The following is a 19,468-nucleotide window of genomic DNA, read 5'->3' as shown; positions in this document are numbered from 1 at the left end:
CTTAGGACTATGATGCTGTAAAAACACCCTACGCATTAAAACACAGAGTAACCATGCTGACACTACGAAGCTGAGAGAGAGAAAGGGAGAAAGACAGAGAGAGGCTTGAAACAAAATAAATAAAGTATGAATGAGGGGTCGGCTTGTGGGTGTGAATATGTGGAAGACGCAACAAGCTAACAAGTTAAGCTGGTTTTTCTTCAGGTTTCATGCATCTCTCTCAGTAGCCTCTTCCAACCCCCGGCTGAAGCCACATCTTAAAACATCTCTCAACAGCTCCTCTTCCTAAAAGGCTTTCAGGAAAGCCTTTTGATACATTTATACATTCATACTCTGATATATTTATCTTAATTTGACAGCAAATGAGCTTTATTTGAAGTCAAAGCGTTATTGATTGACAGGGACTGACATGTTGTGAAAATGTGTATCAAGCTCGTGTGTAAATGTTGGCTTCAACTTTCAGCCCTCTTCATATCAGATCAAACCAATAAAAACCAGAATAACATCTTTATGGCAAGAAATTCTTTTTCACAGGAATACAAAACAAAAACAACAAAAAACAAAGCAAAACAAAACAAAAAAATATATTTAGCTCACTTATGCTAAATCAGCAAACCACACCTCTTCACCATCTTTGGTATTTCACCAATCCTGTTTTTAACTATAAAGCAGCATTCACTGTCTGTCAAACATAGACTTCGTTAGATAAGGAACCAAACTTATCCAGAGCTCATGAGAAGATCTCAAACTGGGTAAGTTGGTGAAATTCAGAAAAACAGAAATTAGACTGTAAAAAAGTTTTTTTTTGTGGTGTTTTATAAAGTTTAGTTATTGTTGTATGGCAAGAAACATCTATGTAATTAATAGATTTGATAGGTTTGAAGAAGTGAGAAGCTAATTTGAATGTCTTTGACTATACATGTCCGAGAAGCTTTTATCTTTGGCAGGTGCAGCAGTAGGTAAACAGATGTTCAGGTATGTGAGCGTAGATGTGTGTTTTTCTTGTTCTTCCCAGACTGAAGCCCACGGAACGAGAGCTGCCCATTCAGCATGACATTTAAATTGAAGTTGCTGATTTTCCTGTTTTCCATGGCCGCCGTCTCTGTGCTCTGGAGTTCAGATTTCAGTCGTAAGCTCCAGCACCAGCTCCAGCACCAGCTCCAGCTCCAGCTTAAGAACCAGAGCACGTGTCCTTGTGAGAGGTGTTTTTCCAAAAACGACGTGCTGCTCGGAAAACACATGAGACGATCTATTGAACCGTTTTTGACCGCCAACACCAAGCTATCTGAAGACGATTTTAAGTGGTGGAAGGTAAGAACTTTGTAGGATTTTTCTAGGTTGTAAAACTGTGTCATCCTTTTCACTTAAGTAGGGTTGCCACCTTTCAGAAATTAAAGTAAGGGACGCTCATCACGGCGCATATTGCTCTACTCTCATGGGGCAGCAGGTCTGTATCTGACATTTATAATACATTAAATGACCACTGAACACTGAATTAATAAAATATGTCAACATTTCTTAAAACATACAGAAAGCCCTAACAAACATTTTTAAAGTAGGAAATATTTATGTATTCACTGTTACTCTTTCAGTATGATTTGTTCTTTAAATGATCATTTGTATTATTTTGACTGATACGATTATACATTAAATAAGCAAATAACTGATTACTTCCCAGATAGCACAGAATGATTGAAACAACATTGAATCAATGTCAGCCAGAAACATTGAATCAACGTTGAACGCTGACATTGAAACAACATTGAAAGTGGTCGGTGACTTGTATGTTGAATCAACGTTAGGGTTTCAACCATAACTGACATTATATCAATGTTGATTCAACCATCATCTGTATGTCAACTTGTATGCATATTTGTGTTGATAGTACATTGAATCAGTTATGAATCAATGTTGATTCTACATTATATCAATGTTGAGTCAACCATCATCTGAACGTGGATCTGCATCCGGATTTCGGTTGATTCTACATTGAATCAATGTTGATTCAACACTGAATCAATGTTGATTCAACACTCATTTGACTGTGGATCTGCATGCATATTTGTGTTGATTCTACATTGAATAAGTTAGGAATCAATGGTGATTCAACCATCATCTGAACGTGGATCTGCATGCATATTTGTGTTGATTCTACATTGAATCAATGTTGATTCAACACTCATTTGACTGTGGATATACATGCATATTTGTGTTGATTCTACATTGAATAAGTTAGGAATCAATGGTGATTCAACCATCATCTGAACGTGGATCTGCATGCATATTTGTGTTGATTCTACATTGAATCAATGTTGATTCAACACTCATTTGACTGTGGATCTGCATGCATATTTGTGTTGATTCTACATTGAATAAGTTAGGAATCAATGGTGATTCAACCATCATCTGAACGTGGATCTGCATGCATATTTGTGTTGATTCTACATTGAATCAATGGTGATTCAACCATCATCTGAACGTGGATCTGCATGCATATTTGTGTTGATTCTACATTGAATCAATGTTGATTCAACACTCATTTGACTATGGATCTGCATGCATATCTGTGTTGATTCTACATTGAATCAGTTAGGAATCAACGTTCATTCAACCATCAGCTGAACGTGGATCTGCATGCAGATTTGTGTTAATTCTACATTGAATCAATGTTGATTCAACACTCATTTGACTGTGGATGTACATGCAGATTTGGGTTGTTTTTATATTGAATGAAAGCTAAGGATTTATGTACATTTTACGTCTGATAGGTCTACATCATAACATGCCACTAAAAGTTTCTTCACTGGTGTTAAACACTGTATTATTGGCAGATGATGCGTAAACTGTGTACAAAAGTTTAAAAATGACAACATGGGTTTGATTTAACATTTTATTTAAGAAAAGAGGGACAGATCTTTAAACATATTTGATTCCTTTTTGACTGTCAAAACAACAGTATGTTGTCCACAGAAGAACAGAGTCCATGAAGTTAAGCTTTGTACTGTATGAAGTAGGGAAACAGTACAAGTCGTGGTAACCCCAGTTTGACTCTGGTTGGCGTCACTTTGATTCCTTGTGATGTCTTCCTCTCGTTCTGGTGCGTAATGAAGCCACTTCTTGACAATTTTGCTGCAGTCCTCAAGAGTCAGCTTTCGGTCAAACTGCAGAGCAACAGCTGAAAAAAATAAAAGTGAGGAAGGTGCCAGTTAGAAATATGATAAACATTTGAAAAGTTCTGAAACACAATGAAAGATTAAACAGTGTACTGGTTACAGGTCTGAGAACAAATACAAACCATATAGTTCCCCATGTACACTCACTGTTAAATTAATATCTTAATCTTTCATTAATATTTATCTTAATGTTTACATATACAACTGCATTTACCCATCAAGCTGCAGTATAGTGTAGGATTTATGATATTGATATTAAATCAATATTTAAAATAAAGGGCTGTTTATCAGAAAACCTAACAATAAAACTCAGGGAGGATCAGGTTTATTTAACACACCAGAGACAAATAAATCAAACAAAAGGTGATTTATAGTGTAGTTGGAAAAATTATAATTTATACAGAATAAACTTCCATCAAATAGCTGGTTCAATCTTCCATCAACTACAAATATTTCCAAATAAGTTGATTAAATTCCTTAAAAAGAGTCTATATGCTAATAAAGATCCCACACAAGTAACAATAGTCCAGTTCAATTTAACCAGTTACCAATCCAAGGATCAACAGACTGAATCAGTCATTAGCAGGTTTAGTTCAGTGTTTCACCTGCCTTACATGTTAAGTGTTTCCCTTCTGCCTCATCTGGATTGAATCTGTGGATGATTAACAACCTTCTGCACTTCTTGATGGCTGCAGACGGTCATGTAATCATCCAACTCAGCTGTTCTGGTACAGAGGCTCATTTAAGCACGACCCTAAGCATATCATAATAAAAAGTTAAAAACAAGTGATTACTATCACAACAATTTAAAGCCCACCTGGACCAGCCAGCCTTACACTTCCTTGTCCACCACATGTTCTCCCAGACCAAACAATAGGCCCCGCCCTATTTTAAAAACTCAAATCCCACAAAATCTCGCAGGATTTCATACTTAGGCCTGGAGTGGTGGGTAGGATGAAAATAATACAAAAGGAGACATGACCTCAATTATTAAAAATATCCGTTTTGCCCCAAAATAACCAGGATTACTATGGGCACAAAACAATGCCCTTATTTTTCAATAAACACATTTAAGATCAAAGTAATATTGAAAAACTTACCATAAAAGTGCTCAGCGGAGAATTCAATTCAGAAGCCGGTAGCAAACAAGCCAGCAGCAAAGTGGCTTTTTGGTTGGGACAAACCACAAGTGTAAAATTGGGGAGGTGGACTGTACAACTCCTAGTACAGACTTGTAGATGTTTTTGTGTCAACACATTATGCACAGTCAGTAATAATATTTACAGACAAGTAAGAAAATGTACAGAAAGGAATCACAACCCACTGTTCTCAACATGTAGTGCTTAATTTGAAACATGATTAACCCCCACCTAGTAATAAAATGTTCTGACCCAGAGCTCAAGGAGGGGGAGGGAAGAAGGAATGAGAGGGGGTAAAGAGGAGAAGGTTGGGAGGAGCGGCTGGGTGGGGGAGGTTTGGGAGGGAGTAGGGGGAGATGAGGAGGTAATGAGGGCTGCAACAAACTGCCCAGATTCCACACAACGGTAAATAAACGTTGAATTATAGTTAGAATGGTTGATTTTTGGTTGAGGTCAACAACTGACGGTTGATCAACCATCAAACAACCATCCACCTCCAGCCAAGTAACCAATGTTGAAACTGTGTCATTGAGTCAATGTTGTTTTGTGGTTGAAATCTAATGAATTAAATGCTAATGTCTGATCAACGACTGATCAATGTTGAATTAATGTTGAATCAATGTCAGCTCTTTTGCCACACCCCTTCCCCTCCTCTCCTCCTCATCAGAGCTCTGGGTCAGAGCATTTTATTAGTGAGTGGGGGGTATTACATTCTAAATTAACCTCTGTAAAGGATAGTGGGTGAAGATTCATTTCTGTACATTTTCTTTCTTTTTCATAAAAAAGTCCTACTGACCATTTGTGTGTGATATATTGACACAAAAACATCTACAACTTACTACAAGGAGTAAGGAGTGGAGCAGTCCACCCCCGCCATTTACATGAGTGGGATGTCCCAAACACACAGCCACTTCGCTGTTGGCTTGTTGGCAAAAGATGTTAATTCAATGTTGAATTGCCATCATGTGCAATCTGGGCAGGCGCAGAGCTATGGGGGGGGCTTAAATATCTGATTATAGACTGAGAAAGTCTACCGCCTGTTGAGAAAGGTCTATTTAATGTTAAAGTTACTTTCCCTCAATGGAATATATACTAGTCAGTCCCAGTGACCGTTTCACTCACGGTTTAGCCGATGTGTTTCCTGGGTAAAGATCAACCAAAAAACGCAGACCAACCTCCCCGCCCCTCGCTCAACAGTTTCTGGTAGCGCAGGCGATAAACGTCAGGGGCCTGGTGATTCGTTAGGGGTCCAGTAATTAGCCCCGCCCCCCGGCCCAACGCTGACTTGTTCCGCTAGTGAATCTGGGTACAGAACGGAATCACAACTGTGTTGTCAACACATAGTGCTTAAGTTAAAACGTGATTAACCCTCACCTAAAAGGGGTTGTGCAGTGGTGGCGCAGGGGTTAAGCACAAACCACAATCAAGGACTCAGTCCTCAACACAGCTGTCACAGGTTCAATTCCTGACCTTGGCAACCTTTGCTGCATTACCCCCCTTCTCTCATTACCCACTTTCCTGTCAATTAACCATCAAATAAAGGCCACTAGCCAAAACAATCTTTTAAAAAATGAAAAACCCTCACTTAAAATTAAAGTTGTTTCACCTGATTGAGGGATAGATGGGCCCAGGTGGGGGGAAAGAGGTGTGTGTGTGTGTGTTTTGGGCGGGTGGAGGGAAGGGGGTTGGGCATTTGAATGGCAGGCGGTGGTGAGGGGTGCAAAAAACACCTGAACACTTTGATTACTAGTTTTTCCCCAAACCTTATCCTCAAGGCAAACTGACCTGCATGCTTTCAGTTCAGCAAAACCTTGTTAATCAAATGTTAATTAAAATCATGTGTGCTGAATTAGGGAAATGGCTAAAACTTGTAGGGCAGTGTGCCTGGTGCCGGTGCTGAAAAACACTGGATTCAATGTGGCATTTCAATCAATGAATGTTAATTGGCTAGAATTGAATGGTTGTTTGATGGTTGATCCAGCTTCTGTCATTGACCTGAACCATACATGCAACCTTTATGATCATAATTCAACATTGAATTAACATTGTGTGCTATCTGGGTAGTTCTTCCCCAAACCTTGACGTCAATCAAACTGACCTGCGTTTTTTCAGTTCAGCAAAACCCCGTTAATCAGACGTCAATTAATATCATGTGTGTTGAATTAGGGAAATGCCCAAAACTTGTAGGGCCTGGAGGACCAGTGCTGAAACACACTGGATTCGACGTTGGCATTTCATTTATTTGATGTCAACCACAAAACAACATTGATTCAATGACACAGTTTCAACATTAGTTAATTGGCTAGAATCGAATGGTTGTTTTATAGTTGATCCACCATCAGTTGTCGACCTCAACCAAACATGCAACCTTTGTGATGACAATTCAACATTGAATTAACATATTTTCCAACAAGCCAACAGCGAAGCAGCTGTGTGTTTGGGACATCCCACTCATGTAAACGGTGGGGGTGGACCCCTCCACTCCTTGTAGTAAGTTGTAGATGTTTTTGTGTCAATATATCACACACACACAGTCAGTGAGAATTGTTATGAACAAGTAAGAAAATGTACAGAAAGGAATCACCACCGACTATCCTCTGCAGTGGTTAATTTAAATGTGATAACCCCCGCTCAGTAATAAAATGCTCTGACCCAGAGCGCTGATGAGGAGGAGAGGAGGGGAAGGGGTGCGGCAATACATCTGACATTGATTCAATATTGATCAGATGTTGATCAGACATCAGCATTTCAGTCATTAGATTTCAACCACAAAACAACATTGATTCAATGACACAGTTTCAACATTGGTTACTTGGCTAGAGGTGGATGGTTGTTTGATGGTTGATCCACCGTCATTTGTCGTCTTCAACCAAAAATCAACCATTAATCAGACTTCGGCATTTCAGTGATCAGATTTCAACCACAAAACAACGTTGATTCAATGTCACAGTTTCAACGGTTTGATTGGATGGTTGTTTGATGGTTCATCCACCGTCATTTGTCGACTTCAACCAAAAATCAACGATTCTAACTATTTTTCAACGTTGATTTAACATCATGTGCTATCTGGGAGTCTACTAAAACCACAATAAAAAACTTAATCATGGCTAAATGTTCTGTACCATATCAGCCTCAAGAGATGATTGAGGGACGAAGAGACTCTGATGTCTGGTTTCTTAGGTTCTAACGGGTCTGCAGTTCCTCTCCTGATCCATTCTGTCTGACATCATACAGCACACGAACACATTTGTTTTAATGGACTATTCATCCTCACCAACATGGGATTTGAGTCTTCCCTCTCACGTCTGTACTTTACGAGAGGTTTTGCTTCTAAGGACATGATGGTATCGGTTTGAGGATGTTTTAAAAAGACGCGGGTTGATAGCAGCTCACCGCAGCTGTGTAGTGTCCGTCTCTAGGCAACCGTGACAACAGCGTCGGTCCGTAGCTTTCTTGGGGGTCCTATTTACATCCCGCCACGACAATTTAGCTGACCTTAATATATCGGGTGCTTTATTTTGGTCATTATTGTTACAATTAACCTTGACAAGGCGTGTGATAGGCGTGTCTATCAGACATTTAAAGAAATACGAAACAAATCGCGTCCCATATCGGTTCAATACGGGACGATTCCGTATTTTAAGGGATGGGTGGCAACCCTACACTTTATAAAAGTAAGTGTAAAAATCCTACAAAGACGTTACCTGTAAAATTGTAAAACTGAATCCAGCAATAAAATGTGTTTGGCTTTCTTTCCAGCACTTCCAAAATGAGCGTCGCAATTTCAGTTATTATAATGCAACGGTGCACAAGCTGTTCCAGATATTTCCTCCTGTTCCTGATCTTAAAGGACCCAGTCCTAACAAGTGCAGGACTTGTGCTGTGGTGGGAAATTCTGTTAATTTGAATGGATCCCATTATGGCCCTCTAATTGATTTCCAGGACATTGTTATAAGGTAAATGTCAAGAATTCATTGGAACAAAAACATCCAGAAAAATAACATTCATGGTTAAATAAATTTGTCATTCTGTCGTATTCAGAATGAACTTTGCTAAAATCAAAGGCTACGAAGATGACGTGGGGACCAGAACGACTCATCATGTCATGTATCCTGAGAGCGCTGTGGATTTGGATAACTCCACTCATCTCATCCTGTTTCCATTCAAGATAATGGATATTGAGTGGGCTATAAAGGCCACCACGTCTACATTTCACGATAGGCAAGTCATGTTTTCAACTTCATCCAACTCCATATGGACTCGTCTGTGAACAATGTTTGCTTTATGCCTAACAAGCATTCACATTAGCTTAATGAACAAAATGAGAAGTCTAACATAGTCTTGAAAATGTGTTAATGCCGCTTCAAATTTAGCGGCTACATTCTTCGGTGTAGATTTTATATGATTGACAAACGCAAAGTTGTACATAATTGTGACATTAAAGAACAAGATTTTGCCAATGATAATCCTAACGGTCTGACACACAGTTGTCCACAGCCACCAGCCCTTCAGGAGAACCCTGACTTAGATCCAGACTCATGTAATTTAGGGTGAATTCACACCAGCCTGTTTAGCCCATTTAACTCTTCATTTGCCTAAACCGTCCGATTTGTTTGGGGCGGTGTGAATGCGTAATCGAACTCTGAGGTGGACCAAAAAAGTTAACTCTCAGTCTGTGTTCGACTGAAGTGAAATCTGGTGTGGTTCAAATGCATATGTGAACGCCAAGCAGACCAGAGACCTCTCCAAAAGCAGGAAGCAGACTATAACGCATGGAATTTTGGGTAAATACAACCAAAACTAAATGCAGGAATTTGGCTCATAGACTTTTGCCAATCAAGAGAAATCCTACAACCCGTTAAAATCTGCTGCTACTCCACTTTAGTTTAAATTTTGTGAAGGAAGTTGCATTCCTTTGGTCGTTCTTAATGCAGCGCCACAATAGGCAAGAAGGTGAACCGGTTGCTCAACTTGTTTTGGTTTGCTTGACACAATGCAGCATGAAAGCTAACCATTGTCAATGTTAACAGATGCTCTCCACCCAGTTTGACTGTGGTTAAGGCATTCACAAAGTAGATGGTTTACGAATGTAGTTAGTAGACACTGAAAACTGACAGACTATAATTTCAACAAATCATTTATACATCCTTCCATCCATCATCTATACCTGCTATAGGCTGCCACTGTGAGGCTATTTGAGTGTTGAGTCAAAGGGCTGAATACGTTCCAGGTATTTTTTTGTAAAATATTGTCAAAAAAAGTTCCATATTTGCTGTATCTTCCAGTTCACAGTAATTTACTACTTTATGCTGGTCGGTCACAAAAAATGCAAAGAAGATACATTGAAGTTTCTAGATGTTCAATGGTCTGTTAACCTTCTGGCATGTGAAATAAACTGCTTTCTACATGAAAACGGCCATTTGTTTCTTACTCGTGCCATTCTTCTTCAACAGATCACACAAATTTATGAAACCGAACATTAAAGTTAACAGAGATTTGGTAAGTTTGGTGTAAAACTAATGTTTTATTTCTGGTTGCAATGATTTACACAAGGGATTTTTTGGCAACAGGTGATGGTGGTCAACCCAGCTTTCATGAAGTATTCTCATGTAGTCTGGCTGGGAAAAAAAGGACGGTATCCATCCACTGGTTTCATGGCTTTTATTCTTGCACTTCACATTTGCGATGAGGTAAGACTGACACTTTTTACCAAGACCATGAAGTTCTTCTAACATACACTGTTGTTTTTTTGTATGTTTGGTTTAATTATTCATTATATTATAGAATAATTGTATCAACTGCAGAGAAATGCTAACACAACTGCATTTTTTTCACCACATGTTTGGTCCATTTTGATTTCCTCTATTTGTCTCTGTTTTCAAGAGAATAGCTCTTGTTATTATTTAAATCTTTTATGTCAGGGAGGAAAATACAGACCACTCATCAGTTAATTGGTCAAAGTTCAGGATTGGTGTCAAAACTAAGATCTTCTACACTTTTCAGTCTAAATGTAGCAATCAAAAGATTTTTTTCCTATGTGTTGTAAAACCTAATAAAAGAAGGAGAAGTAAAAGATTAGTTTGTTCTGGACGCTTTAACTAATAGTAAGTCAGAGTTTTGAGTTCAATCTTCTTCAAGCAAACAGTCTCAGAAACATAAGAGCATTTTATGCACACGCAGCTGTATAGTACTTAAATATTATATTTATATGGCTTATAAATTATGGAGTACTTAGCAATCTATGGGGGATTTTTTTGTTGTTGCCATAATTCAAGAGCACACATTTTCAGTCTGAAAACAGGATTTCATGTCTTTTGATCTCAAAACATTTATACTTACATTTTTATTTTGAAAGCAGGACTTAATGTCTTTCTTTTCAAAACTTGTAATGTTTGTACTCAGAACTTCTCGCGTTCACACAAAAGTGACTCTCTGTTCGCTTTTGAAAATACCTTTTGGCACAGTCACCTGGCAACCTCTCAGCCAACAGAATGAATGTGTTGTACTGGGTGCGTTAGTGTCCTTCTAGTGCAGGGATACCCAAAGTCGGTCCTCGAGGGCCGGCATCCTGCATGTTTTAGTTCCCTCCCTGGTGGCAATAACAACCTTTTCAGCTTGTCAATGTTCCTCTTAGGCCTCTAACGAGCCGTCATTTGATCCAGGTGCGTTAAACCAGGGAGAGAACTAAAGCATGCAGGATGCCGGCCCTCCAGGACCGACTTTGGGCACCCCTGTTAGTGAGTGTGCCTGTGTGGCTACTATTGATTGTAGAAACCTGCGCCACCCACTGACTGTGGGGAGAAACGACGACGTCAGCTTTTTGCTCCGTAGTACACTAAGCAACCGAAAGCAGTGTGCTACTGATCGCTAACAGTTACTGATCTTAGGCAGGATTTTGTTCACCCAAACAAAATCTTGCCCTTTTATCCATCTATTTATTCAAGAATTACTGAATTGAAACAAGCTTCTTTATGTTGCTGAAAAGTTACTCGCATATTAGTTTTGTCTGTTTTCACACGTAATAAGATATTTGCGCTAGAAATTAGATCAAAAATACTTGGTGAAATTTTGCGTTTTTACTGGCGCAATAAATGCAATGAATAAAATAAGCTAAATATCACACAGATGGTAAAACGTCAACTAGCCAAAGCACATGTCCATATCATGTAGGAAAAGGTCATCTTCCCTGATTATGCCTGTGTGATTTGCACACTGTAAGCAGCTCATTTGTAAGTCAAATTTCAGACAGGCATGACCATTGCATGACATAAAGGTGTATTAGTGCTGGCTTTATCTTAAAAAATAGCAGGAAGTAGGCTCTGTAAGGAATTTTCCACTTCAGAAATCAGTTTTTTAAACAAATATTTGGGGAAATTATAACCTTTTTACACCTAAGTTTCAAATTTCTGTAGTTCTTTAAATGTCCTGTGAGATGATATATTAACCCATTTATCCATAACTGGAACTTTCGATATCCAGCAAGTTATTTTCGCAATTTACTGTCTATTAAACGAGTGCTGGACTAGAGCAATGGAAAGACATGACAGAACAGGTCGTTCCTGCTTTACTCATGAACATGTTTTGTGTCTGTTCCCAGATCCACGTGTTCGGTTACGGAGCGGACCGCAAAGGAAGCTGGAGCCACTACTTTGAAGTGTTGAGAAACAAAAAATTCAGAACAGGACAGCACCCTGGACAACACGAATATAACATCATAAAGCAGTTGGCTAAAGAAAAAACCATACAGTTCTATACAGGGAGATAACTCAGTTGTTGGCTTTGAAGTTGCCCAAAACTGCCTAGTGGAATATGTTAAACCTAAAAAGAGAATTGGAAAACAAGGATGTTGCTTTTTAAAAAATCTATTTATACTAAATATTTTTGTTAAAAAAAAGTGGACATTTGTAAGATTAAATAATGTATCATAGATTTATCTTTCTGATCCCACAGAGCCTGACTGGTGACATGGGAGGAAAACGAGAAAAGTTGTGTCCATAACCATGACTTATTTTAATTAAGTTGTTCCCAACGAAATAAGTAAATAAATAAGATATTAAGTCATGGCCACACATTTTTATTCACGGGCTTCACACATCCTCCCTAAATTTTGATGCTGTATAAAAAATAAAACCACCAAAAAACAGATTTTTGATTCAAGCTTTTTTCCCTAGTGGATAGAGTTGTAGTGTTATTAGTAATCCAGTTTTTTGCTGCCGATTCTGATTACCCATGAGGGTCGATCACCGATCCTTGCTGATCACCTGGATTGGCTGTTAATTTTTCGCTTTAGGTATAAATGCTATTACATTATCTGGCAAAATTAAAAAATTATCTGGTAATAAATTCACCTAATTTAGACATAAATATGCATCATACTTGCAGGCACAATACAGCAGCTATTCAGCTGCTGAATAGGACTTTTTCAGGACTTCTGAAAAATCCTTTTGACTTTTCAGAAGCTAAAAGGACAACTGAAAAACCTGCAATCAGTAAAACAATATTTAACAGTGAGGTTCACTGCAATTGGTCTGTCTAAATTGTCCCTAGGTGTGAGTGTGTGTGTGCATGGTTGTTTGTCCTGTCTGTCTCTGTGTTGCCCTGCGACAGACTGGCGACCTGTCCAGGGTGTACTCCGCCTCTTGCCTGGAATGTTAGCTGGGGATAGGCACCAGCAACCCTCCCGACCCCACTAAGAGACAAGGGTGTTAGAAAATGGATGGATAGTTCTCACTACTCTAAATTATATATGAGTGAAATAAATCTCATAACACTGCCTATATCAAATAATATCAAGAAAAAAAGGAGAATTTCATTCAAAGTTGCATCAAAATAAACAATCCTGAGTTATTAAATCAAAACTTCCTGATAGCATGGCTAGCTGATTAATGCTGGTTATGGTTGGCTGTTTCTGACCAAATGGAGTAAATCTGCAGAACACAGGAGGATGCAGAGGAGATTGATTTTTCTTTTCAGATTATCTGTCTTATGTTAGGACATAGCGAAGGTTTAATATTTATGTAAAATCTTTTTTTTTCTTTGTTTACGTTACATGCTGCTGCTTCAAGCAGCTGCTCTGTGTGAGAGTTCCCTGCTGGGTGGAGGCTGAACGGCGCTCTGTCTGTGAAATAGTACTACCAGCAGGGGTGCGGTAAAGGGGTGAAAAGTGCTGACAATTTAAGGGGCCCTGACCAGCAGGGGGCCCTCCACAATTTAATTATTTGTATTTTGTTCATAGAAATAAAATAAAAAAATCGGGATCCTGTCAAATACAAAATGAATCATAATGTATTTTCCAAGATTGTTTTTAGCAGTAAAAATTTAATGTTGCCACCCCCAGACCAAAAAACACACATCCGTTTTTTGCCCTGAACCCCCCTGGATCTGCATGAAATGGTTCGTTCCTGCTTGGAGGGCTAGACTGTGACACGAAATGACTGTGCCAGTTACTGTGCTGCTAAGAAAAGTTATAAAATCGGGTTTTCAAAAACAAAATAGAGAGGGAGAGAGAGAACAAGGCAAGAGTGTTAATTTATAATCCAGTTTTTCTCCAAGAGAGGTGGGTAGACTGTGTGAGATTATCAACCACTTAGCATAGTTAGCTTAGCTACAGACTGCTGTTTGCCTCCATTTCACTAGCATTTAATGAATTAAGGAAAAAAATTACCAACATATTCATATACAGTATTTAATTGTTCCCTGTACCTTTCACCACCTAACAGATGAGTCAGTCAGCAGCAGTTATAACCCACATCCCTCCTGACCCGTCCTCTCCTGAGTGAAATTAAAGCTTCAGTATGTAACTTTTTCATAAATATTCTCATGTGGTGCTGCTCATTCTTCCTCCCCCTCGATTTGTGCCGTGCTGCAGCTAGAATAGCACAGAGCTGTGCAGATTCAAACTGTGAATGCTCAGTTTAGTTAGCATAGCTACCAATGATGGCAGATAAACGGTTTCTTGTAATGATGAGTTGTTTCTCCACCATTAACACATTTAGCAGTGAGTGAATGAGGCTAATTGACAGCTTTAAGAACATCCTACTAGTTCTGATTGGTTGTTTTGGTCAGAACGGTGCATTACTTTAACCAGTAATAGTAATTCAGAAAAAAGATGGAGGAGATTGATTGTTTTCACAGATTATCTGTCCCATAAACTGCTACAACATTGTGACAGCTTTAACAAATATGGAGAAAACATATTTTTTATTAAAGTTATGTACTGCAGCTTGAATAAAATGCAACTACATAGCATTTTTGTCTAGATTGCTTTATGTGTATTTTGCATGTTGCTTTTGACCGTTGCTCATTGGGAGAGACATTTCAGTAATCTGAAACTGAATAGAAAAAAAATTTAAGCAACCTACTTGCATACTGGATGTGGACTGTTGGATGTAAAATCCATGAGCAGTAAATATTGTGCTAGTATCAGTATTGGACCACAGAAAGCATGGTGGTTGAAAGCCTTTAAAATTGTGACGCTTTTTATAGGTCAAATAGACTCAAAAAATTGTAACAGCAGCTGTGCAGGGGGGCCCAATCTAATTTTTTTCAGAGGGCCCAAGATTTCTGGCGGCGTCCGACTACCAGTAGTGCGTATCGGCAGTCCAACAGCAGGAGCAGAACGAGCATCTTACACCGCCAGCTTGTTGACTTAAATTATTTTGTAGGTTATCTTTTTAGCTTTCTGACCGTGATGCTAATCCGGGTGAAAGTAGAAATGGACCCAGCACAAGAGAGAAACACATTGAAGAAATAGAAGGTGTGATGTGTCTGTACTCCAGAAGAGTTTGACAGAAAACTGTAAACCTGTAGCAATGGTAGTAATTTGTCCTTAAAGTAAACATTCATGGCTACGTTTTGATGCATAGATGATTTTTGTACAGTTAAATATGTATGAACAGCATCATTTTGTTTGTCAAAAAGCATGAAAATTTAAAAAAAACTACAGTACTAAAACTACTAGAGTGTACACTGTAACAACTGACAACAGTTGGAGAATCCCACCATAGGATTACATTGTAAACCTCAAAATGTTCAAAAATCTGCATAAACCTTAAATGAAATGAAATGAAAATGAAATGTCTGTTGACAAGAAAAGAACGTGTCTGAAATTCTATGGGTAAGAAAATTATCTAAATTTCTACTACCAGCTACTCTGAAAAAAAAAAATTCTTCTTTTGTTAAATTATTATTACCGTGTTTCCCCGAAAGTAAGACAGTGTCTTACTTTCTTTTTATCCCCAAAAGCCACACTATGTCTTACTTTCGGGGTATGTCTTATATTGGAAAAAAATTGTCGAATTTTTTGTTTTAACCATAAAACGCTGAAGTGGGCAGGAGGCGGCGCTCATTAAGATCAGAGGGAGGTGGCAGACGCGGCGACGTATGGAGAGGGGGACGGTGCGGACGTGGGCAGGAGGCGGCGTGCCGCTAGATGAGAGGTGTTTCCCCGAAAAGTAAGACATATGTCTTACTTTCGGGGTACGGCTTATATTAGCCGACCCCCCTGAAACCCCCGATACGTCTTACAATCGGGGAAACACGGTATTTAACCAATGAGTAAAACAAAGTTGGGGAGTTTTAACCAAAGCCTCATTGTTCCTCCATTATGTACTGAACAACCTGAACAAACTTCACCGAACCTATTCCTAATAAAAGCCTTTATGTCAATTTAGTGCACAGTACAAATGTTTTGTCGTTTCTGGTAGTACTAGCTAAAAGCTAAATACTACAGAGAGTGCGCAAGCATTTACTTTTATGGTGTAAAATCAACTGTGAGCTGATAGAGCTGCCTACTTTTTATTTTTAATTAAGTTTGTATTTTATTTATTGTCTGTACCTGCATAATACTTGCATTTAGGGCTGTTGTAAAGGAATATTCTAGCAATCGAGCACTCTATAGATTACTTTTACGATTAATCAGATCTCTCTTTCTCTCTCACACCAGCAGTGCTCTTCAGTTCTGGGAGGACAAAAGCTTTGGTAAGCCCAGCATCACACCAGGCAATTTAACAATGCTTACTGGTCCTCCCAAAACTGATAAAACCCTGGAAAATTTAACATCATGCTGATAGCACTTAGCAACAACTAAGGTGGAAATGAGAGCGCTCCCCCACCACAAGAATCATAATCAGAAGAATTTTATTGTCATTGTCAGAAAGACAACGAAATTGCAGTTTCAATTACAACCATCCATTACGCAACAACATGATGGGGAGAAGGGGGAATGGGATAAATAAATAATGATCCAGGTGGAACACGGTGCGCTAAATAATAAAACATAATTTAACTAAGCTTTGATGTAGATACATTTTCCTTGAGGAATTTTAATAATCGAGGTACTCAAATCATTCAAGGAATCTTTATAGTCCAACTTGCAGTGTTTCAGGGTTTCTTTCTGGTGATTATCGGCATATGAAATAGAGGGATAGGCGAGGTTCACCCAGATAGGTAGTCACGGTAACACAGAGATACAGACAGGGCACATAAATATGCACACACACTCATACCAATGGGCAATTTAGACAGACCAGTAAACCTAACAGTCATATTTTTGGACTATGGAAGGAATGAGGTGAAACAATGAAAATGAAAATTAACTTTTTTTCTGACCTGAAAATTAAAACGATCAGTCGGTACTGAGGACATAATAGGTGTGGAAACAAAAAAAAATGCAATTATTAAATGAAGGTGTTTATTAAGGTAGAAAAAATATTCAAACCTACATGGCCCTGTGTGAAAAAAATTATTTAATACAACAAAAAGTAAACCAGGAAGAGCATCACACCACTCTATGTTAGCACACTGGATTATTCACTGTTAATAATGGATAAAGCTCATGTTGTATGGTGTTTTCATATAACCATCAAGGAAGTCAAAAAATAACAACATAATTTTATAAACAGGAGGAAACATGAAGTGATGTTATAAATCAAAGTTTCACAGTTACTTGAAATTTGCCATTTAATGATGGCAAATGCCAAACAGGAATTGCAATAACATTGTTTTTTTTCTTGACTTCACTTCCTCATTTTTGATATTATCTTCCATGTGTTACCCGCATAAGAAATTACATATGTGAAAGTAAATGACTGGCTAGTTCCGACATGGGGTGTGTCATTTGGCTTTCCCACAGAAGTCGTATAATTCAAGTAGCAGCTGTACAACTGGTTTCAACAACAACAACAAAATTCCAGCCTTTCCAGTCTCAAAACCGAAAGCCATTTAAGAGTTTGCTTTAGTTTCTGGGTTTCCTATTAGTTCTTTCTTATGGCCCTTGCTGTTCTTTACTTCCTGACTCATACCTCCAATAGTTGGTTCGGACCGATACCGGTTTGTACTCAGACCTGAAGCGAAGTGCAGCAGAATTTGTTTGGAAGTGAACTGAGACCACCTCAAAATGAGGCCCGGTTGTTTGGTTCACACGAGGGCTTGCTGCAGTGTTTTCACACAGTGGGAACAAACTCTGGTCCATTTAAAGCAAATCAAATGTGTCAGGTGTGAATACACCCTCAAAGTTGAGTGTTGGATTGCTTGAACATAAACTACTGTGACAAACTCAGCTTCCATTTGGAGACAGAACCTGAACCCGCAGGACAATAAAGGGTTAATAGAGGAGCCAGCGCTAACTAGAAACAACCAAGGAGGAGGGTTTTAGTGCTGTCAATCAAGCTCTTGAATCTCCCCCTTCACTCTTTTGCACTCAGCTACGCTACACCTTCTTCCTGATAGCAAAACCTGCCATGAATCCTAAGGCTAGTTAGCATAGCCACAGCGGATAAACAGTTTTCCTGTAACGGTAAGTAGTTTCTCCGCCATTAGCACAATTAACATTGCGTACACAAGAACAACATTAGACCTTCCTCCTGGCACTCCAAACATCCCAAAAGTCCAGTGTGAAAGTGAGCCAAACTAATTGAAGGTGTGAATTTTTTTGGAAATCTCACCCAATTGAACAAAGTCCCCCTTAGGACTATGGTGCTGTAAAAACACCCTACGCATTAAAACACAGAGAAACCATGCTGACACTATAAAGCTGAGAGAGAGAGAGAGAGAGAGAGAGGGGGGGAGGCTTGAAACAAAAAAATAAAGTATGAGAGTGAAGGAGCGGCTTGTGGGTGTGGATATGTGAAACATGCAACATGCTAACAAGTTAAGCTGTTTTTTCTTCAGGTTTCATGCCAGTTTCATCTCCCTCAGAAGCCTCTTCCAACCCCCTCCTGAAGCCAGATCTTAAAACATCTCTCAACAGCTCCTCTTCCTAAAAGGCTTTCAGTACAGGAAAAAAAATATTGATATATTTAATTTTATAATATAGTAGGTTGAAGAGCTTTATTTGCCGTCAAAGTGATACTGACTGACAAGGACTGACAGCAAATTCAAATGTGAAAATGTGTAAGGTAAGGCAATTATATTTACATAGCACATTTTCAGCGTATCAAACGTGTGTGTAAATGTTGGTTTCACTTTTCAGTCCTCTTCATATAAGACAAAACCAATAAAAGCACAGAAACAGGACAGGAAAAACCAGAACAAAATCTTTGTGGCATTGTTTCTTTTTTTTTTTTTTGCATTCATGATGAGAGTGCAACAATTTGACCTCAGTTACATGACGCAAGTCTAGATTTTACTAAAATAGTTTATATATATATATATATATATATATATATATATATATATATATATATATATATATATATATATATATACACTGCTCAAAAAAATAAAGGGAACACTCAAATAACACATCCTAGATCTGAATGAATGAAATATTCTCATTGAATACTTTGTTCTGTACAAAGTTGAATGTGCTGACAACAAAATCACACAAAAATCATCAATGGAAATCAAATTTATTAACCAATGGAGGCCTGGATTTGGAGCCACACACAAAATTTAAGTAAAATGTTCCCTTTATTTTTTTGAGCAGTATATATATATATATATATGTGTGTGTGTGTGTGTGTGTGTGTGTGTGTGTGTGTGTGTAGCTTCATGTAAGAAGTGATCACCTTTACATGTGAGCTTAAGCATATGATCTTTTGTCTCTCACACAAGCTCACATGTTGTCATGCACAGATAAACTGTGAAATCAGCAAACCACACCTCTTTACCATCTGTGGTATTTCACCATTCAGAAAGAATTTACAAAACTTAACC

At 38.5% G+C, this 19,468-nt stretch overlaps 1 protein-coding gene across 1 annotated transcript; it reads left to right on the top strand.

Annotated features, from left to right (window-relative positions):
- Nucleotides 1-228: 228 nt before the first annotated feature.
- Nucleotides 229-12,457, top strand: LOC148156371 (CMP-N-acetylneuraminate-beta-galactosamide-alpha-2,3-sialyltransferase 1-like). Its single transcript, XM_088010090.1, has 7 exons — nucleotides 229-752; nucleotides 1,016-1,311; nucleotides 8,072-8,268; nucleotides 8,354-8,533; nucleotides 9,766-9,811; nucleotides 9,883-10,002; nucleotides 11,910-12,457. The coding sequence occupies exons 2-7, from the start codon at nucleotides 1,051-1,053 to the stop codon at nucleotides 12,075-12,077; spliced, it is 972 nt and encodes a 323-aa protein (XP_087866216.1). The 5' UTR covers nucleotides 229-752; nucleotides 1,016-1,050; the 3' UTR covers nucleotides 12,078-12,457.
- Nucleotides 12,458-19,468: the final 7,011 nt, after the last annotated feature.

This window comes from Poecilia mexicana, unplaced genomic scaffold (genome assembly GCF_051168715.1).
Source record: "Poecilia mexicana isolate PSO_F unplaced genomic scaffold, ASM5116871v1 scaffold_11, whole genome shotgun sequence".
NCBI classification, from domain to species: domain Eukaryota; kingdom Metazoa; phylum Chordata; class Actinopteri; order Cyprinodontiformes; family Poeciliidae; genus Poecilia; species Poecilia mexicana.
Note: the sequence above shows the minus strand (reverse complement) of the source record. Positions and strands in the feature narration are given on the sequence as shown.

What these genes read in the sequence shown, in the direction of transcription:
- LOC148156371 (XM_088010090.1), top strand. Translation starts at nt 1,051, where the DNA reads ATGACATTTAAATTGAAGTTGCTGATTTTCCTGTTTTCCATGGCCGCC. An exon ending in ACGTCTACATTTCACGATAG is followed by an intron (nt 8,534 to 9,765) that starts GCAAGTCATGTT and finishes CTTCTTCAACAG; the next exon opens with ATCACACAAATTTATGAAAC. An exon ending in TTAAAGTTAACAGAGATTTG is followed by an intron (nt 9,812 to 9,882) that starts GTAAGTTTGGTG and finishes TTTTGGCAACAG; the next exon opens with GTGATGGTGGTCAACCCAGC.